At 42.9% G+C, this 14,901-nt stretch overlaps 1 protein-coding gene across 5 annotated transcripts in view; it reads right to left on the reverse strand.

Moving 5' to 3' along the window:
- Nucleotides 1–14,901, reverse strand: part of ATP10A (ATPase phospholipid transporting 10A (putative)) — a 199,294-nt gene that overhangs the window by 101,437 nt on the left and 82,956 nt on the right. For 4 of the 5 annotated variants that reach the window (XM_045070734.1, XM_045070735.1, XM_045070732.1 and 1 more), the window contains exon 2: nt 6,400–6,652. In XM_045070734.1, coding sequence (XP_044926669.1) covers nt 6,400–6,652 — 253 coding nt within the window. The remainder of the gene's footprint in view (nt 1–6,399; nt 6,653–14,901) is intronic. The other variant, XM_045070733.1, reaches the window with a different exon arrangement.

Consider the following 14,901-nt stretch of genomic DNA (forward strand, 5'->3'; position numbering starts at 1 on the left):
AGTATCTGATTGTTAAGTTCACAAATGAAAATGTCCCACATTATAAACTATGAGCTTAGTGTATGTAAAAGAAAACCATGAATCTTTTCATAAAGGCTTGATATTGACCTTTCCAATTAACAAGTCCAGCTAGCTTTGTCTTCCACTTAGATGATTCCTCTTTCATTCCACAGCAGAGCATGTAACTAATTTAGTTAAAGACTAACAACCTGAAAATCTCCAGGAAAAAAACAGCTTTGGTGCGAGATTTTGCAAACAGTCCTTTTTCTAAACCTCTAGTCTTCCTGTGGTAGAGAAAATTTTGAGAGCATGTATAGGTAGAAACAACAAACAACATAAAAATTTTGTTTCCTACATAAATAGAATGTAAGGTGATAAAGCTCCCTGAATTCTGTCAGGTAATTCAGGGGTGGCCTAACTCTCCCTTATAAAGGAAACTGTGCTTTGTCAGTGCCTAAGAGTGCCTGGCACCCAAGAATGTTCCTGGGAATTTAGTAAAAATTTATGTGCAAAATGGAGGTAAAGCCACATCACTGTCTTAGAATCTGTGCAAGTCTAGACCATTAGGTACATCTTTTAGACTCGTGCTTCACAGACTCCCCCAGCCTAGGAAAGTTTCCATACTAGTTTCATCCGTTTTGCTAATGGGGAGCACGCAGCAGGCCACACATGTACACGCCTGTGCACACACACCCCCCCCCCCCACCTGAGAAGAGCTAGCTACTCCAGGCTTGTGATTTTAGCTCTTCCTGAAAACCTCATCATCGCTGCTCTAAACAGCCTGAAGCAGATGGCCCTGTGGGTGTAGCCAGGGTTGTGGGTAATAATCCCACAGGTCTACCCAAGAGATAAACTGGAAGAACATTTTTTTCTCAGTAAATTAACCAACATAGAAATCAGTCCCTGAAGGTTCCTCCCTGATACTAACGGCTTGTTCAGAAGCAAGATCTCAGGTCTGGACTCTCCCACTGTCTTCAGGGAGGCCTGTCCTGCTCTGCCCAGTTCCCATCTGAAATTCCAACACCCACCTGACATTTCACATCCCTCTTCCTGCTTTATTATTTACTCCTCAGTGCATATCATTATTTGCAAAGATCACATAAACATTGACAGGAAAGATGCTTGCCTCTTTTGATCAACAGATTGCCTAGAAGCATCCATTTGAAGCATTTGAAGCACAGTATGTGCTTAATAATGAAAAATCACAAAAACGAGTCTCTAAGAATATTTTTATATAAAATTATCAGCCTAAGGAACTCCCATTTTTGCAGAAATCACTGTGCAGATGTTACAGACAAACTAGATGCTTCTATCTGTGTAAAGGCTAATTGCATGCAGACTCATGGGCAGGGCTGTGGGTCAGAATGAGTGTCTGTATATGTGTGTGAGTGTGAGAGAGAGAAATAGAGAGAGAAGCAACAGCAAATGCCCAGTGCAAAAGGGAAGGACTGGATGCTGGAGAATCCCCCCATCCATGCCAACTCAGAAGGTGACAGAACCCAGGACTGCCTCCAGCTCTACCCTGATTCAGGAAGCCACAGCAGGCGGTGCCTTGCGAGAACCTCCTGTCTTCACATTTTCTGTTTTTGGTCTATAAAAGGGTGTGATAATCATTACCTCATGAGATTTATATTTTAAAATATGTGAAGTTGTTTTTAAAAATGTCTGTGCTACTACAAATGTGAGAAGCATGATGAGGTCTGACACCAAGGGAGCCTGAACAAATTTGCGTTGTTATCCCAAGAGCTTCGTGTGAAACACTGGGGTTCTCTATGACTTCTGGGATAATGCCAATTTGGCTCCCACTTGAAAACTGTATGTTTATTTTGCATTTCCATGATCTCTTGTTTCTTTTGCCTGAGGCCAGATTGCTAGGTGGTTCAAGGTCCTGGGGTCATTGTCCAGTGTCTGAGGGCTGTATCCTCAGATTCAAGGGTCTGGGCCAGCTGTGCATGCTGCCTTCCTGCTTCTAGTCCATGAATCCTGGGCAATTTCTGCACTGGGAGTCTGCTGGTAAACAAGCCTGAGTCCTTTAGGTATTAGCCCCATTGCCTTAAATCGTTAGACCCTGCAGCACATGAACTGAGTCCCTCTTTTCTTTTTTTTTGTTTTTTTTTTTGCTCATGGACCAATCTAAGTTACTTATTTAAACCATCTTCTTCCATAAGCAAAGAGTATACTTTTCTGGTCTATGTGCAGAGTCATGGTCCAACCCAGTTCTGTGGTCCCCCTTATTCATCTTCATAGCCAATGAGAAGCAGACTCGCCTAAGAGTTATGAAACAAAGTATGATCATCGTTTACCCAGGGAAAGGGCTTGGACCTGATGTGGAGATGGAGTAGGTGACACACTGAGGTCTCTTGTTCTTTCTGTGATTTGACTTCAGGAAGACAGCATGCTCATACCCTTGCCAGGGAGTACTACAAAGTAGATGAAGGTCTTCCACGTGCCAGCTGAGCCATCTGCACCCTGGGTGCCACATGGACTGCCCCAGCTGTGCCCTGGACTGGGAAGCCTGGGACTGAGCCCCTACTGCCACTTTGGACCTGAACAGCCTCCGTGCCGCCCACTTTTCCTTTTCTTAGCATCCTTCCCTAAGCAAACAAGCCCTTCAGTAAAGGCTTTCAGAAACAGAGATACTTTTTTTGCCTTGTCAGTAGAGGGCGCTGGAGGGATGCTGCAGGAGAAAGGGCTGGCCTTCAGGTGGAAGGGTGTGTGGATTTGTTCTTCACTTCCCCGCACCCCCTCCAGGGGTCTCCAAGGCAAGGAACTTGTATGTTTATATGTCCAGGACTAGATCTGCCAAATCTTTTTTCAGCTTTCAGCTCAAGGTAACCAGAGACCCCAAGGGTATGGACCCTGATCCCAAGGGAGGCTACATCTCCTTGCACCCTCTCCTGGTCCCTTTGCATGTACAGATCTGGGCTCTACAGGCTGGTTGTCTAAAGAGCCACCACTCAGGTCCACTGCAGCAGCTGGAACCACAAGAAGAAGGCAGCATTCTGCCCCGCTAGTGCCTAGTGGCCAGCAGCTGCCCCTGGCACTTTCCAAGTTTCCTGGCTCAGCACTTTTCTGTGGATGGCTGACTTCTGGCTGGCACAGCCCCTCAGAAGCTTTTCTACCATCATGTGAGTAATGGCTGTGCTCCCAGCAATGAAAACAAGACTCAACCTGGGGTGTCTCTTCCCTGGGTAGTATCTAGGTAGGCCCCAGGGCCAGTGACTGCTCTATCAGCGAGGTCTGCTTTCCTGCAAGTCTTCGTTCTCACTTCATAACCCCCACTGGAATTCTTTCCATCAAACTTGCCCTGACTGAATCCTGTGCAATATCTGCTTCCTCACCAGACCTTCATGTGTACAAAGTCCCTGTCACATTTCTTCACCCCGGTTTTGCAAATTGCTTCTAATTTAGGTTTTCCTAGGGTCCACCACTTACAACTGACTACTCATCAAAATGGCAGCATAGCGCTTTGTATTTGACAGGACCCAGTTCCTCACGTGTCTGAGATACACTAGCTGACTCCATTCTATGAAAACCCACTTAAATACCAAGAACTAGAATGTTCTTGGCATTGTAATGCTGTAGTCAGAACTCTGGTTTTCCAGCTGTCAGGCTTTTAATTTTTTTTTAATTTTTAAACATTTTAAATTTTTATTTTATATTAACTAATTAATTTAAATTCTACCACAATTGACATGGTGTGCAATACTAGTTCTCCAAATGTCAGGCTTTTAAACGCCATAAATTCCCTATCTTTATTCTGTGTGGGGTGGTTCTTACATTTCAGAATAATAACGTCTGAATGGGAGTTCAGCTACCAGAAAAATATTTTCAGACATTTAGAGAAAATGGAAAAGAAAAGAAAAAAGTGGAAAAAAAATTCCACTAATAGAGACAATATGCATGCTTACTGAAGAATGTGGGTGCTGATAAAGAAACTTTTATTTCAAATCAGAATTCCTTTGGTTGTTAATTTTGGCTATTTAGACTAAATTATGGATCAGCTCCATTTATTTCCTCAGGCATTAATGGGGCACGAAGGAGGGTGATATAGGATGTGTCTGCCTGTAGCCATCCTTAAATAAACATCCAACTTACAAACAGTTCTCTTAGATAAAGCACTACTGAGCTATGAAAAGTTCCAGTTGTTGTTTGGGAAAAAAGTAGGTGGAGGAGGTTTTTAGCTATTACTGGGTTTAGCAACTGAATAAAATTAGATGATGTGAAACATGAAAGTAACTCTTGAGTAACTTAGGAGCTAGGTGCTACACCTAAGCGTTCTCCATTCCACCACACCAAACATGTACACTCTGCTCTCCAGTTTTCAAATTTTCACCCACTAAAGATACATAAGTATTCATGCATGTTACAATCATCTTCCAAGCACCCTGCCCACTCTACCAGGAGGGTAACATTCTAGCCTGGGTAGCCACTGCCTCTTTATAACCCAGTGTGTGCTCAGATGACAAGAAATGAGCCCGCAGTGCAGCTGCCATACTGATTTCAGGCTTAATTCACACACTGATCTGTACCTGGAATTCTGGGCTCTAGTCCAGGAGACTGAGCAGGCCTGGTCGAGAAAGCCTCGAAGTAAGACCATCATTAGGAGAACGGGGAGGGGGGGGAGCTGGGCAGTAGAAGGTGAGCCCCCATTTATTGCCAAACCTTGGAGCACAATCAATGCAGAAGTTAGAAACCTCCAGCACTGGGACTCAACGGGGCCCTAAATTCCACCAGTGATCTTGATCTGGGATGATGACAGCACCCCATTTTTAAAAATTGCTATTTTTAATATTTATGTCAGCTCCGTGTCATTCCAAGAAAGATTTGAGGCAGCTCACAAAAAACCACTTCGCACAAAAGAAGGCTTGGAAAAGGAAAAAAGTAAATGAGTAGTGGCTACAGTTAACAATACTGCACTGTATATTTGGAAGTTGCTAAGTGAGTAAATCTTGAAAATTCTCATCACAAAAAAAGAAAATTATAGCTGTGTGTGCTGTTGGATGTTAACTAGACTTAGTGTGGTGATCATTTCGCAATATAAACAAATACTGAATCTTTATGTTGTACACCTGAAACTAATATAATACTGTATATCCATTATATCTCAACTTCTTAAAAAGAGTGAGAGAGGAACTTGTGGTGGAAATAAGTGGGAGCAGATGCTGGTAATGACGTCCCAGTGCACTGTAGGTTGGAGGGATGTCAGGCTCAGAAGTCCCTATCAGCTGAAGCAAGGTCGGGAGCTCCAGCCTGTGGAATTCTGTCTACAAGTGTGTAGAGGCATCTTTGGTTGTCACAGTGAACAAGGGGGATTACGTGTTCACTCATGAGTGGGAGGCAAGGATGCCAGCCCCAAAGGATCCTGTCTAATAAATATCTCACCCAAATACTGACAGTGCTCATGATGAGATCCATAAGCGTCAAACAAGCCTACCTTTCCAAAGAAGCCTGTCCGGTCTTGAGTCCGGAGCTGCTGCTTCTATGGGAGCTCATGGAGAGATCTCAGTGACAAAGGAAGAAAATCTCCAATGTATGACATTGATTGACACATATGTGACAGAGGAAGAGACTCCCCAGTGGCATCCTTTCTGAAATGCAGGAGCTCATTTCCTTGGGCACTTCTTAAATCCCCTTCAGTACAGACCAACTGCAAGACTCCCAGGCATGACTGAAACAGACAGCCTAGGACAGAGGTGGTGTTAGGAGAATAGGGCTTAGGCTAGCCCAGCTCCCCTCCAGACACTTCCTGATCTCTGACAACTCATGCTACTTTCATTACACCTAGATTTGGACCCCTGCATCCTTTGTACAGAACTGCAGGAATGAGAGTGAAAAGAAGGTTGGAAACCCCTGACAGGGTTGGAATTTTCCAGCCACAAGGCTGTTGGTGAGCGCCAGCAGTCAGACACCACACTTCCTTTCCTACTTCTTACTCCACATCAACTGTATATTCTTTTGAGCTATGGCTGAAGCTCTCTAAAGCAGAATTCAGATACAGAAGATCTGATGCCAACTCAGAAACACCCTTGAGGAGAAAACATTCCAGAGCTACACTCTCAGAATAGGGCATTAGTTCTGCTGTGTAGCCATTTAGCAAACTAGAACAACTAGATAAATGTCAAGAGTTAGCTGGTCATAAATATTCTTTGTAATTTTAAATACTGTTTTGAGAAACTCAGAAATGTACAGTGGAAATTAGAGTTATAAAATTGAGTCCTGTTCCCCATAGTCATAGGCTGGTCATGGGCTCAGGTGGGTCAGGGGTCCTCTCAGACCCTCAGTTCCACACCTATCTACCAGGAAAAGTGGCCTAGCCTGATGAACTGATGGAGGCGGCGAGGCACAGGGGGCAGAGGGCAGGTGCTCTGACGCCCAGAAGTCCAGCATGGGAGGTACCTTATGGACGTGGTGCCCAGGATACCCTGGGAGTATCAGGTCACTTACAAGCTCTGAGAAGCCACGGACCACCTGCCTTCGCTTCAGGTTGGTCTCTCCATCCAGGTTGGCAGTCTCGATGTGGCACAGTCCATCAGGGTCACTGGAGGAGAGCAGCAGAATGTCTGCAGGGATGATCTCATTGCAGCGGAGACGCACAAAATCTCCCACTCGGATTTCTTTCCAGAATCGATTCACATACTGTTTTTCCTCCCTGGTAAAGAAACTGCCATTAACAAGACTGGCAGAAGGTTGATCATACCTTAATCTGTGTGATTGGCACATGCAGCTCATTTAAAAAAAAAATCCCATTTTTACAGTATGTTAAAAATTTCCATAATAAAAAGTATTTAAGAAAGATATTCATAAGGACCCCATATAGAATGACTCCAATTACATGAAACACACAGTATAGGTAAATCCATGGACATAGAAGGTAGATCAGTGGTTGTCAGTGACCAGGAGGAAAGGAAATGGGGAGAAACTGTTTATTGGGTACAGGTTTCCATTTGATTGAAATGTTCTGGGACTAGGTAGTGGTGGTGGCCGCACGACATTGTAAAAGCACTAAATGGCTCTGAATTATACACTTTGAAACGGTTAAAATGTCCACTCCTAGATATCTACCCCAAAGAATTAAAAGCAAGGACTGATAAAGAGTTTTGTACATCCATCTTCATAGAAGCACTAGTCATCATAGCCAAATGAGGGAAACAACAACAAATGAGCCAATAAGTAAAATGTCATATATAGCTACCCTGGGAATATTACTCAGCTGTGAAAACAGAGGGAATTCTCACACATGCTACAACATGGATGAATCTTGAAGACATTTTGCTAAGTAGAATGTTGTATGAATGCACCGTTATGAAGTACCTACAATGGCCAAATTCAGAAACAGTAGAACCTGCCTACATCTCACTATCCTTCTCCTATCTACAGAATGAAGATAATAATAGATGCATCCTCTCCACCTCATTCAAGAAGAAGATAGCACATGCCAATCACTCAGAACAATACCCAACATGGCTTTCAACATACAACAGTTACTACTAATGAATACTTAGATGAAATCAGTATTTGTAGATTTCTTCTTTAGATTTTTTCCTACTCTAAAAATATAGGCCAATTAATCCTACAAAAGGGTATTTTTAAGAGTTCCTTCAAGGCAGTTTTGTCCATTTTTACAAGTAAGTACAGAAACATGACTATCTTAACATGATATGCTATAAAAAAATTTCAGAAGAAATCTTTTGGGTTACAGTGTTAAGGGGGAAACAAAACAACACCAAAACACATTTCACTTTAGCGATCACCTACTGTTTCCTGCCAAATAAAATGCCTCTCTTTGCTTGAGCTCCCAGAGAATGTGAATTCAGATATCAAGTCCATATCTCAAGGTAGTCCAAGGCAGTCACATCTGAATGTGAATTCAGACATCAAGTCCAGATCTCAAGGTAGTCCAAGGCAGTCACATCTAAATGACTTCTGAACTTTGGAAGAAGTATTGAGAGTTTTACACATCTATTTAATTCCACACTGTGGATTTGAGGAAACCCAAGGCAAACGTCCAGGAACTCCTAGCCATCAGTTGCCCCAGATGGGAAGACACAAGTATCCCCTTCCATTTTAAGCCTCTGCATTCTTGTTCTAATTCAAGACCACCAAATCAATGACATGCAACACACAGCTTGGCCACCATAAAATAAGACCAACAAAGACAAATCAGGTATAGCTCTGTACTCAAAAATAATGCAAGGCAAGACCAAAACACTGGATAGCAACCTTTGGGGATGGTAGAATCAAGCCCTCAAAGTGAGAAAAAATACTCTTCCTGGGCCAACACAACACTCCCCACAAGGCCAGGGTGTTCTTTAAGACTTCTTCAAGAGTTGTGATAAGGTCCCATCAGCCTCCAGCTCGAGGCCAGCTGGCCCTGAGATAAGGCACAGAACTGTCAGTCACCTGAGCCTCCTGTTGGCTCAACACCAGTCTGACCTCTTCCCTGTGGACAGATAGCCTTGATGTGTGACAGATGAAACAACATTTTAAAATGTTCCAATTCCCTTTTCTAAAGGTCAAACCTTGACTTTATGATCACTGCAAGCATCAGCTGTTTAGCCCCTCTTCCTTATCATGACCATTTGTTGAGTCCCACAGAAAGTATGGAGAAATCTGAAAAAGCCAATCCTCTTCCAGAAGAAAGTTTCCAAAAGCTCAGTCACCATATAGTCAATAAAGAGAGTAGCATGCACTCAGAGTGAGTGGACAGCCTTCATTTGTGACAGGAGTTGCCAGGAGACGGGTGGTCCCAGACTTGCCCTGGGACAGGCACAGGAAGGTGAGGACAAGGAGAAGAGTAGATCTGTCTGTGTTCAGTTTATCTTAACTACATTCCATTTATAGAACTCATCAAACATGAAATCAGTTTCCTTCTGCCTTGGAATCTTAAAACATTAGCTTGCCCACTAAAACATTAGTGCTCCATCGGAGCACTGTTTTTAAAAAGTATCTTACTTTGATGGTGGCCTTGAGTCCCAAGGCACCCCTTACAGCCCCCAGTGAGCCTGCAGACTACAAGCACTGGGTCAGGAGATCCCTGCTAACAGACCTGGTGAGAGGACCCACGTGAGTCACGGGAAGCAAAGGAAAGCAGGAGCTCAGTGGCTCCAGGATGCCTGAGTGCTGGCTTCTGTGAAAAGGCCCTGCAGCTCACAGGAATTCCAGCAGCAGGATGGGTCCTTGAAAACCCAAACCTGGGAGTCATCTGTGAAAGGAGAGCCACATGACGGAACCCCTTCAACACATCAACAGACCAAAGATTCCCCATCAAAGCCCCACAGTCCCATAGACAATTTCCAGCTGGAACCACCTAGCTGAGTCCGGACCCAACACTAACCCCTGCGATGTCACTGCTACTTTTCTCTTATCTTTATCATATAATATTATATGTTAAATATAACATATATACTGTACATATACTGTATTATATATTCACATATGTATGTATATGTAATACATATTACAAATGACACATATGTTATATATGAGAGGCCCCTTTTCTCATGAGGAGGGTATAACACTTATTTTTTCCCAGCAAATGATTTGGACACAGGGTCTTAAGTTGAAATGAAGTCACAGGGCATGGTGCTAATCCAGTATGACTGTGACTGATGACCTTTTTTTTTTTTTTTAAAGATTTTATTTTTATTTACTTGTCAGAGAGAGAGAACAAGCAGGGGGAGCGGCAGGCAGAGGGAGAAGCAGTCTCCCCTCCAAGCAAGGAGACCAATGCTGGACTCGGTTCGTGACCTGAGCTGAAGGCAGCAGCTTAACAGACTGAGCCACCCAGGCATCCCTACTGATGCCCTTAGAAGAAGGAGAGACACAGGGAAGCGTGCACAGAGAGGAATGGCTATGTGTGGTCACAGAGAGAAGACAACCATCTGAAAGCCAAAGAGAAAGGCCTCAAGAGAAGCTAATCCTGCCAGCATCGTGGACTTGCAGACTCCAAAACTGAGAGACAATCGACTTGTTTAAGCCACTTGGTCTGTGGTGCTTTGTTATGGCTGCCTGAGCAGACCCACATCTAGTAACTGCAATTCCCATGACTCTTGCTGGAAGGACAGGCTCTGAGGCCACTGTGACAGAGAAGGTGGGGCAGCACAGGAAGCAGGTAGTGGAGGGCATTGCACCAGCGGATTTATCCATAGGCATGTGTCCCTTGCTTCCCCACACATCTGTGCACAGGAAAACACTGCAGAGAAGACAGAAATAAATCTCTCTGACACAATTCTATGTAACACTCACCTCCTAATCACACTCTTCTTCAGGCTTTTCTACACAGCAGGTAAACAATTTAGAACTGCCTTCTATTTCCTCAGGTCAGTATGGGCAAAGCTCAGGGTGGATAGAATGTGTGACCCCTCCCTCTCCATGGCAAAAATCTCAGGAGTGCACAGTGCCCTGTGGCCTTCCTGCCAACTCCAACCCCCACCAGGCTGAGGCCGGCCTCCTTCAGGAACCTAGTACTCTCCTGAGATACATGGCTTGTATTTTTTTTTTACAGTGGCAAGGTTTGATATCTCTAAGTCCTCAATACTCTTGATTCCTTCACAGCATTTAGGAAGTAGTAGTATTTAATTTTTTCCACAGAATATTCCTCCTAAGGACAGGTGAAAGCCATCCCATGTGCCAATAGGATACTAAGATGGCCCCAAGATCCCCAGCTCAGTCCTGGTGTACACACCCCTGCCAGTCCCCCTGAGTGATGCAGGAACTGTGAATGTGGTGGAAATCATTCCTGCTGATGTAACTGGGGTGACCAATCAGCAGACTGTGAGCCAGTCAACAGAGAGACCATCTGGGTCTCTGAGAGAGCCACAGGAGTCCCATAAATCTGACCCTAAGGCCAGAGACAGGAAGACAGATGCTGAAAGTGGCCATATGGACAGGATGAGAACACATGGTCTCAGTCCTACCTACTGGAGCTGATTTATACCAAGATCCTACAAGAGCCTGGAAGAGGACCCAAGTCTCAGACAAGACCACAGCCCCAGCCTACACCTCAACTGTAGCCTGGTGAGACTTTGGGCAGAGGACCCAGCCAACCCAGGCCTGCACCCCTGATGCCCAGAAACTAAGTTAATATATCTGCATTCCTCTTTTTGACAAACAAAATCCCATTAGTTTCACATGTACATCATGGTGATTTGATCCCCATGATAAGTGCAATTACCATCTGTCACCACAGAAAGTTATTACAGTACTATTGACTATATTCCCTATTCTGTACATTACATACCCATGACCTATTTCTTTTATAACAGGAAGTTTGTACCTTTTAATCCTCTTCACTGATTTCCCCTGCCACCCAACCCCGCCCCACTCTGGTAACCAAATGTTTATTCTCTGTAACTATGAATCTGTTTCTGGTTTCTGTTTTGCTTTGTTTGTTAGTTTGTTTTGTTCTTTAGATTCATTTAAGTGAGATCATACAGTATTTGTCTTTCTCGACTTGTTAACTTAGCATAATACCCTCTAGGTCCATCCACGTTGTTGCAACATTGTTTTTAATTGCTGAGATTGCAAGGATTTGTTGCATAGCAATAAAGAATTAATATGACCCATTTCCATCTTCCACACAGCAGGCACTAGATGCTTCTCTTCCTGGCAGCTCAATCTTCTACAGTGTAACAAACTAAAGATTCTACCTGCAGTTACGCAGGCATACTTAAGGAAAAAACTACTTCACAAGAAAGGAATGCAGAGCAAGACTGGTTAAAATCCAAACGCCCACAAAGTAGAAGCCCATCAAAGGGTATGAGTAACATATTAAAATGTAGGGAAACCCTAGGGCGCCTGGGTCGCTTAGCTCGTTGAGCATCTGATTCTTGATTTTGGCTCAGGTCATAATCTGTGTTCTCAGACAGATCAGCCCCTAGAATCTCTGTTCTCAGATGAATCAAGCCCACATCAGGCTGCGTGCTCAGCGGGGAATCAGCCTGAGGTTCTCTTTCTTTTTCTGCCCCTTCCCCTACTCACCCATTTTTTCTCTCTCTAAAATAAATCAGTAAAATCTTTAAAACATGGGGAACTCCTGAAGATGTGCAGTCTTGAAATAGTGGCTATAAATAATTACAAACATGGCACCTGATTGCACCACAGGAATGACAACTGGCTCTTCTAATTAGCTGCAAATCCCTGCTCATAATTCCTGAAAGGTCTGAACTCAGATGGCTGAATGAAGATTTCAAAGGTCATAAGTGAATAAAGTATGATTCTTTTGAAATGAGGGCAAAAAGGGGGAGGTGGATTGCTAAAGATGTCTTATATTTAAAAGAACCACATAAGAAGCCATAGACAAAAGCGAGTCTTTTCTTAAAAAGTCCTGGCACTGTTTTTGTTTTTTGTTTTTGTTTGTTTTCTGGACTTTTTTAAATTTTGTTTTCTGCACCGACCACCTCACTTTAGGGCCTGCTGTTTCCTCAGCTAAACAGTGAGATGCTACACAGATGATTTTGAAAATCTGTTCTGAGGCTAATGTGATCCTTTGAGATCTCCTCTTCTGGGAAAATCTATTACTAACATTTTATAATTAGGCGTGCTGAGCTTTGCAGTTCTCATCTGACCCTTTTTCTTTTTTTGGTTCAAAACAACACAATGAGGGGTGAAAGAATAAGAAACCATGAGGATGACGAGTGACCAATTTTATTTGAAGACAAGCAGTCTTTGTTTTAATAAAATTAGAATAAAATTTTAAGATCCCTTAATTCATCATTTTTGGTTATTTAATGTTTAGGCTGAGTTAAACTATTTATTTGTACAAGTTAGGTTTTTAAGGTTCTTTAGTAAATAATTCCTTAAGAGGAGGTAGCTAACTTAATAGAATTTACAGGAATTACTTTAAGGAGCTGAAAGCATGTTTTCCCTGGAGATCTCTATTACTTTCACAGAGCTCTTCTTCACAAATACAGGTTCGGGATATACTGTCTAAAACATCTTGTTAAGGTTTTATTTTTTGAAAGCATCAGAATCTTCACCCATTGCAGCCTCACTGACCCCTGACCCCTCCAGTGTTTAAGGTGTCTCTGCCATGGTTCAGGGTTTTCAGGGATGTATTTATAAATCTCTCCAATGTAGTAAAGGCGGATCTATTTCATAAAACCAAACAAACTTTGATCAAGTTAAAAAAAAGGGGGGGGGCTTTGCAAAAAATGAAGGAATCATACTTTCACCTTTAATATGTTGTTTTCCAGGAGATTTTCATTTAGGTTACTGGCTATAATTTTCTCTAACAGTAACAGAGCATTTTTTTTTTTTTTTTTAAGGTGACAACAGATTCTGAATTTGCCACAACCAGTCAACATCCTTGGTGACCCACGGCCACTCCTTGTACAAGGACAGTCACAACAATAATTGGATCATCACTGATCCCCAACCCAGTCTCTGAATTTATGAACGAACTCATTCTGTTTTATTTAAGAGTTCTCCCAGGCTGCAGAGAGGCAAACTCACTGCTGGTTCCACACACAAGTTACTCCTCATGTCATGTAATATGACATGATCATTCAAGTTCTGTGACACTGAGTAGTTCTGTGACATTCAAGTTCTGTGACACTCAACACAGAGTAGCAGTGGCTGTTTGCAGGACCACGCTGCCCACAGAACACAGGGCTACGCGCCTGGAGCTGCCACTTGCCAGCTTCCAGGGCATTTTACAATTGGAGATGCTTGCCTCTTCTATTTTTGGTATTTGACAAGATGAATGAAAAGTTCAAAATGCCTATAACATGTGTAAACATTCTATTTTCTTACCCTTACATTATCTAACAACTTCCTATGGCCATATATTATTGCATACATTCCCATGTTGTAAAAATGTCAGTTTTAATTCAATGGCAAATTATTTTCACAACAACACATGGGAACCCCACTCCTGCCCTCCCACCATTCACCACACTCACACCCTGTTCACCTGCTGGAATGGGGGTGGACAGGGTAACAGAGGCACATCTCACTTGCCTCCCATGCTTTCTCTTCTCCTTTAAAAGTGTACTGGGATTTCATCAAGATCAAAAGCTTTTGCACAGCAAAGGAAACAGTTAACAAAATCAAAAGACAACTGACAGAATGGGAGAAGATATTTGCAAACGACATATCAGATAAAGGACTAGTGTCCAGAATCTATAAAGAACTTAGCAAACTCAATACCCAAAGAACAAATAATCCAATCAAGAAATGGGCAGAAGACATGAACAGACATTTCTGCAAAGAAGACATCCAGATGGCGAACAGACACATGAAAAAGTGCTCCATATCACTCGGCATCAGGGAAATACAAATCAAAACCACAATGAGATATCACCTCACACCAGTCAGAATGGCTAAAATCAACAAGTCAGGAAATGACAGATGCTGGCGAGGATGCGGAGAAAGGGGAACCCTCCTACACTGTTGGTGGGAATGCAAGCTGGTGCAGCCACTCTGGAAAACAGCATGGAGGTTCCTCAAAATGTTGAAAATAGAACTGCCCTATGACCCAGCAATTGCACTATTGGGTATTTACCCTAAAGATACAAATGTAGTGATCCAAAGGGACACATGCACCCGAATGTTTATAGCAGCAATGTCCACAATAGCCAAACTATGGAAAGAACCTAGATGTCCATCAACAGATGAATGGATCAAGAAGATGTGGTATATATACACAATGGAATACTATGCAGCCATCAAAAGAAATGAAATCTTGCCATTTGCAACAACATGGATGGAACTAGAGCGTATCATGCTTAGCGAAATAAGTCAAGCAGAGAAAGACAACTATCATATGATATCCCTGATATGAGGAAGTGGTGATGCAACATGGAGGCTTAAGTGGGTAGAAGAAGAATAAATGAAACAAGATGGGATTGGGAGGGAGACAAACCATAAGTGACTCTTAATCTCACAAAACAAACTGAG

This window comes from Mustela putorius, unplaced genomic scaffold, assembly GCF_011764305.1.
Source record: "Mustela putorius furo isolate JIRA1106 unplaced genomic scaffold, ASM1176430v1.1 tig00003972_pilon_pilon_pilon, whole genome shotgun sequence".
Lineage (NCBI taxonomy): Eukaryota > Metazoa > Chordata > Mammalia > Carnivora > Mustelidae > Mustela > Mustela putorius.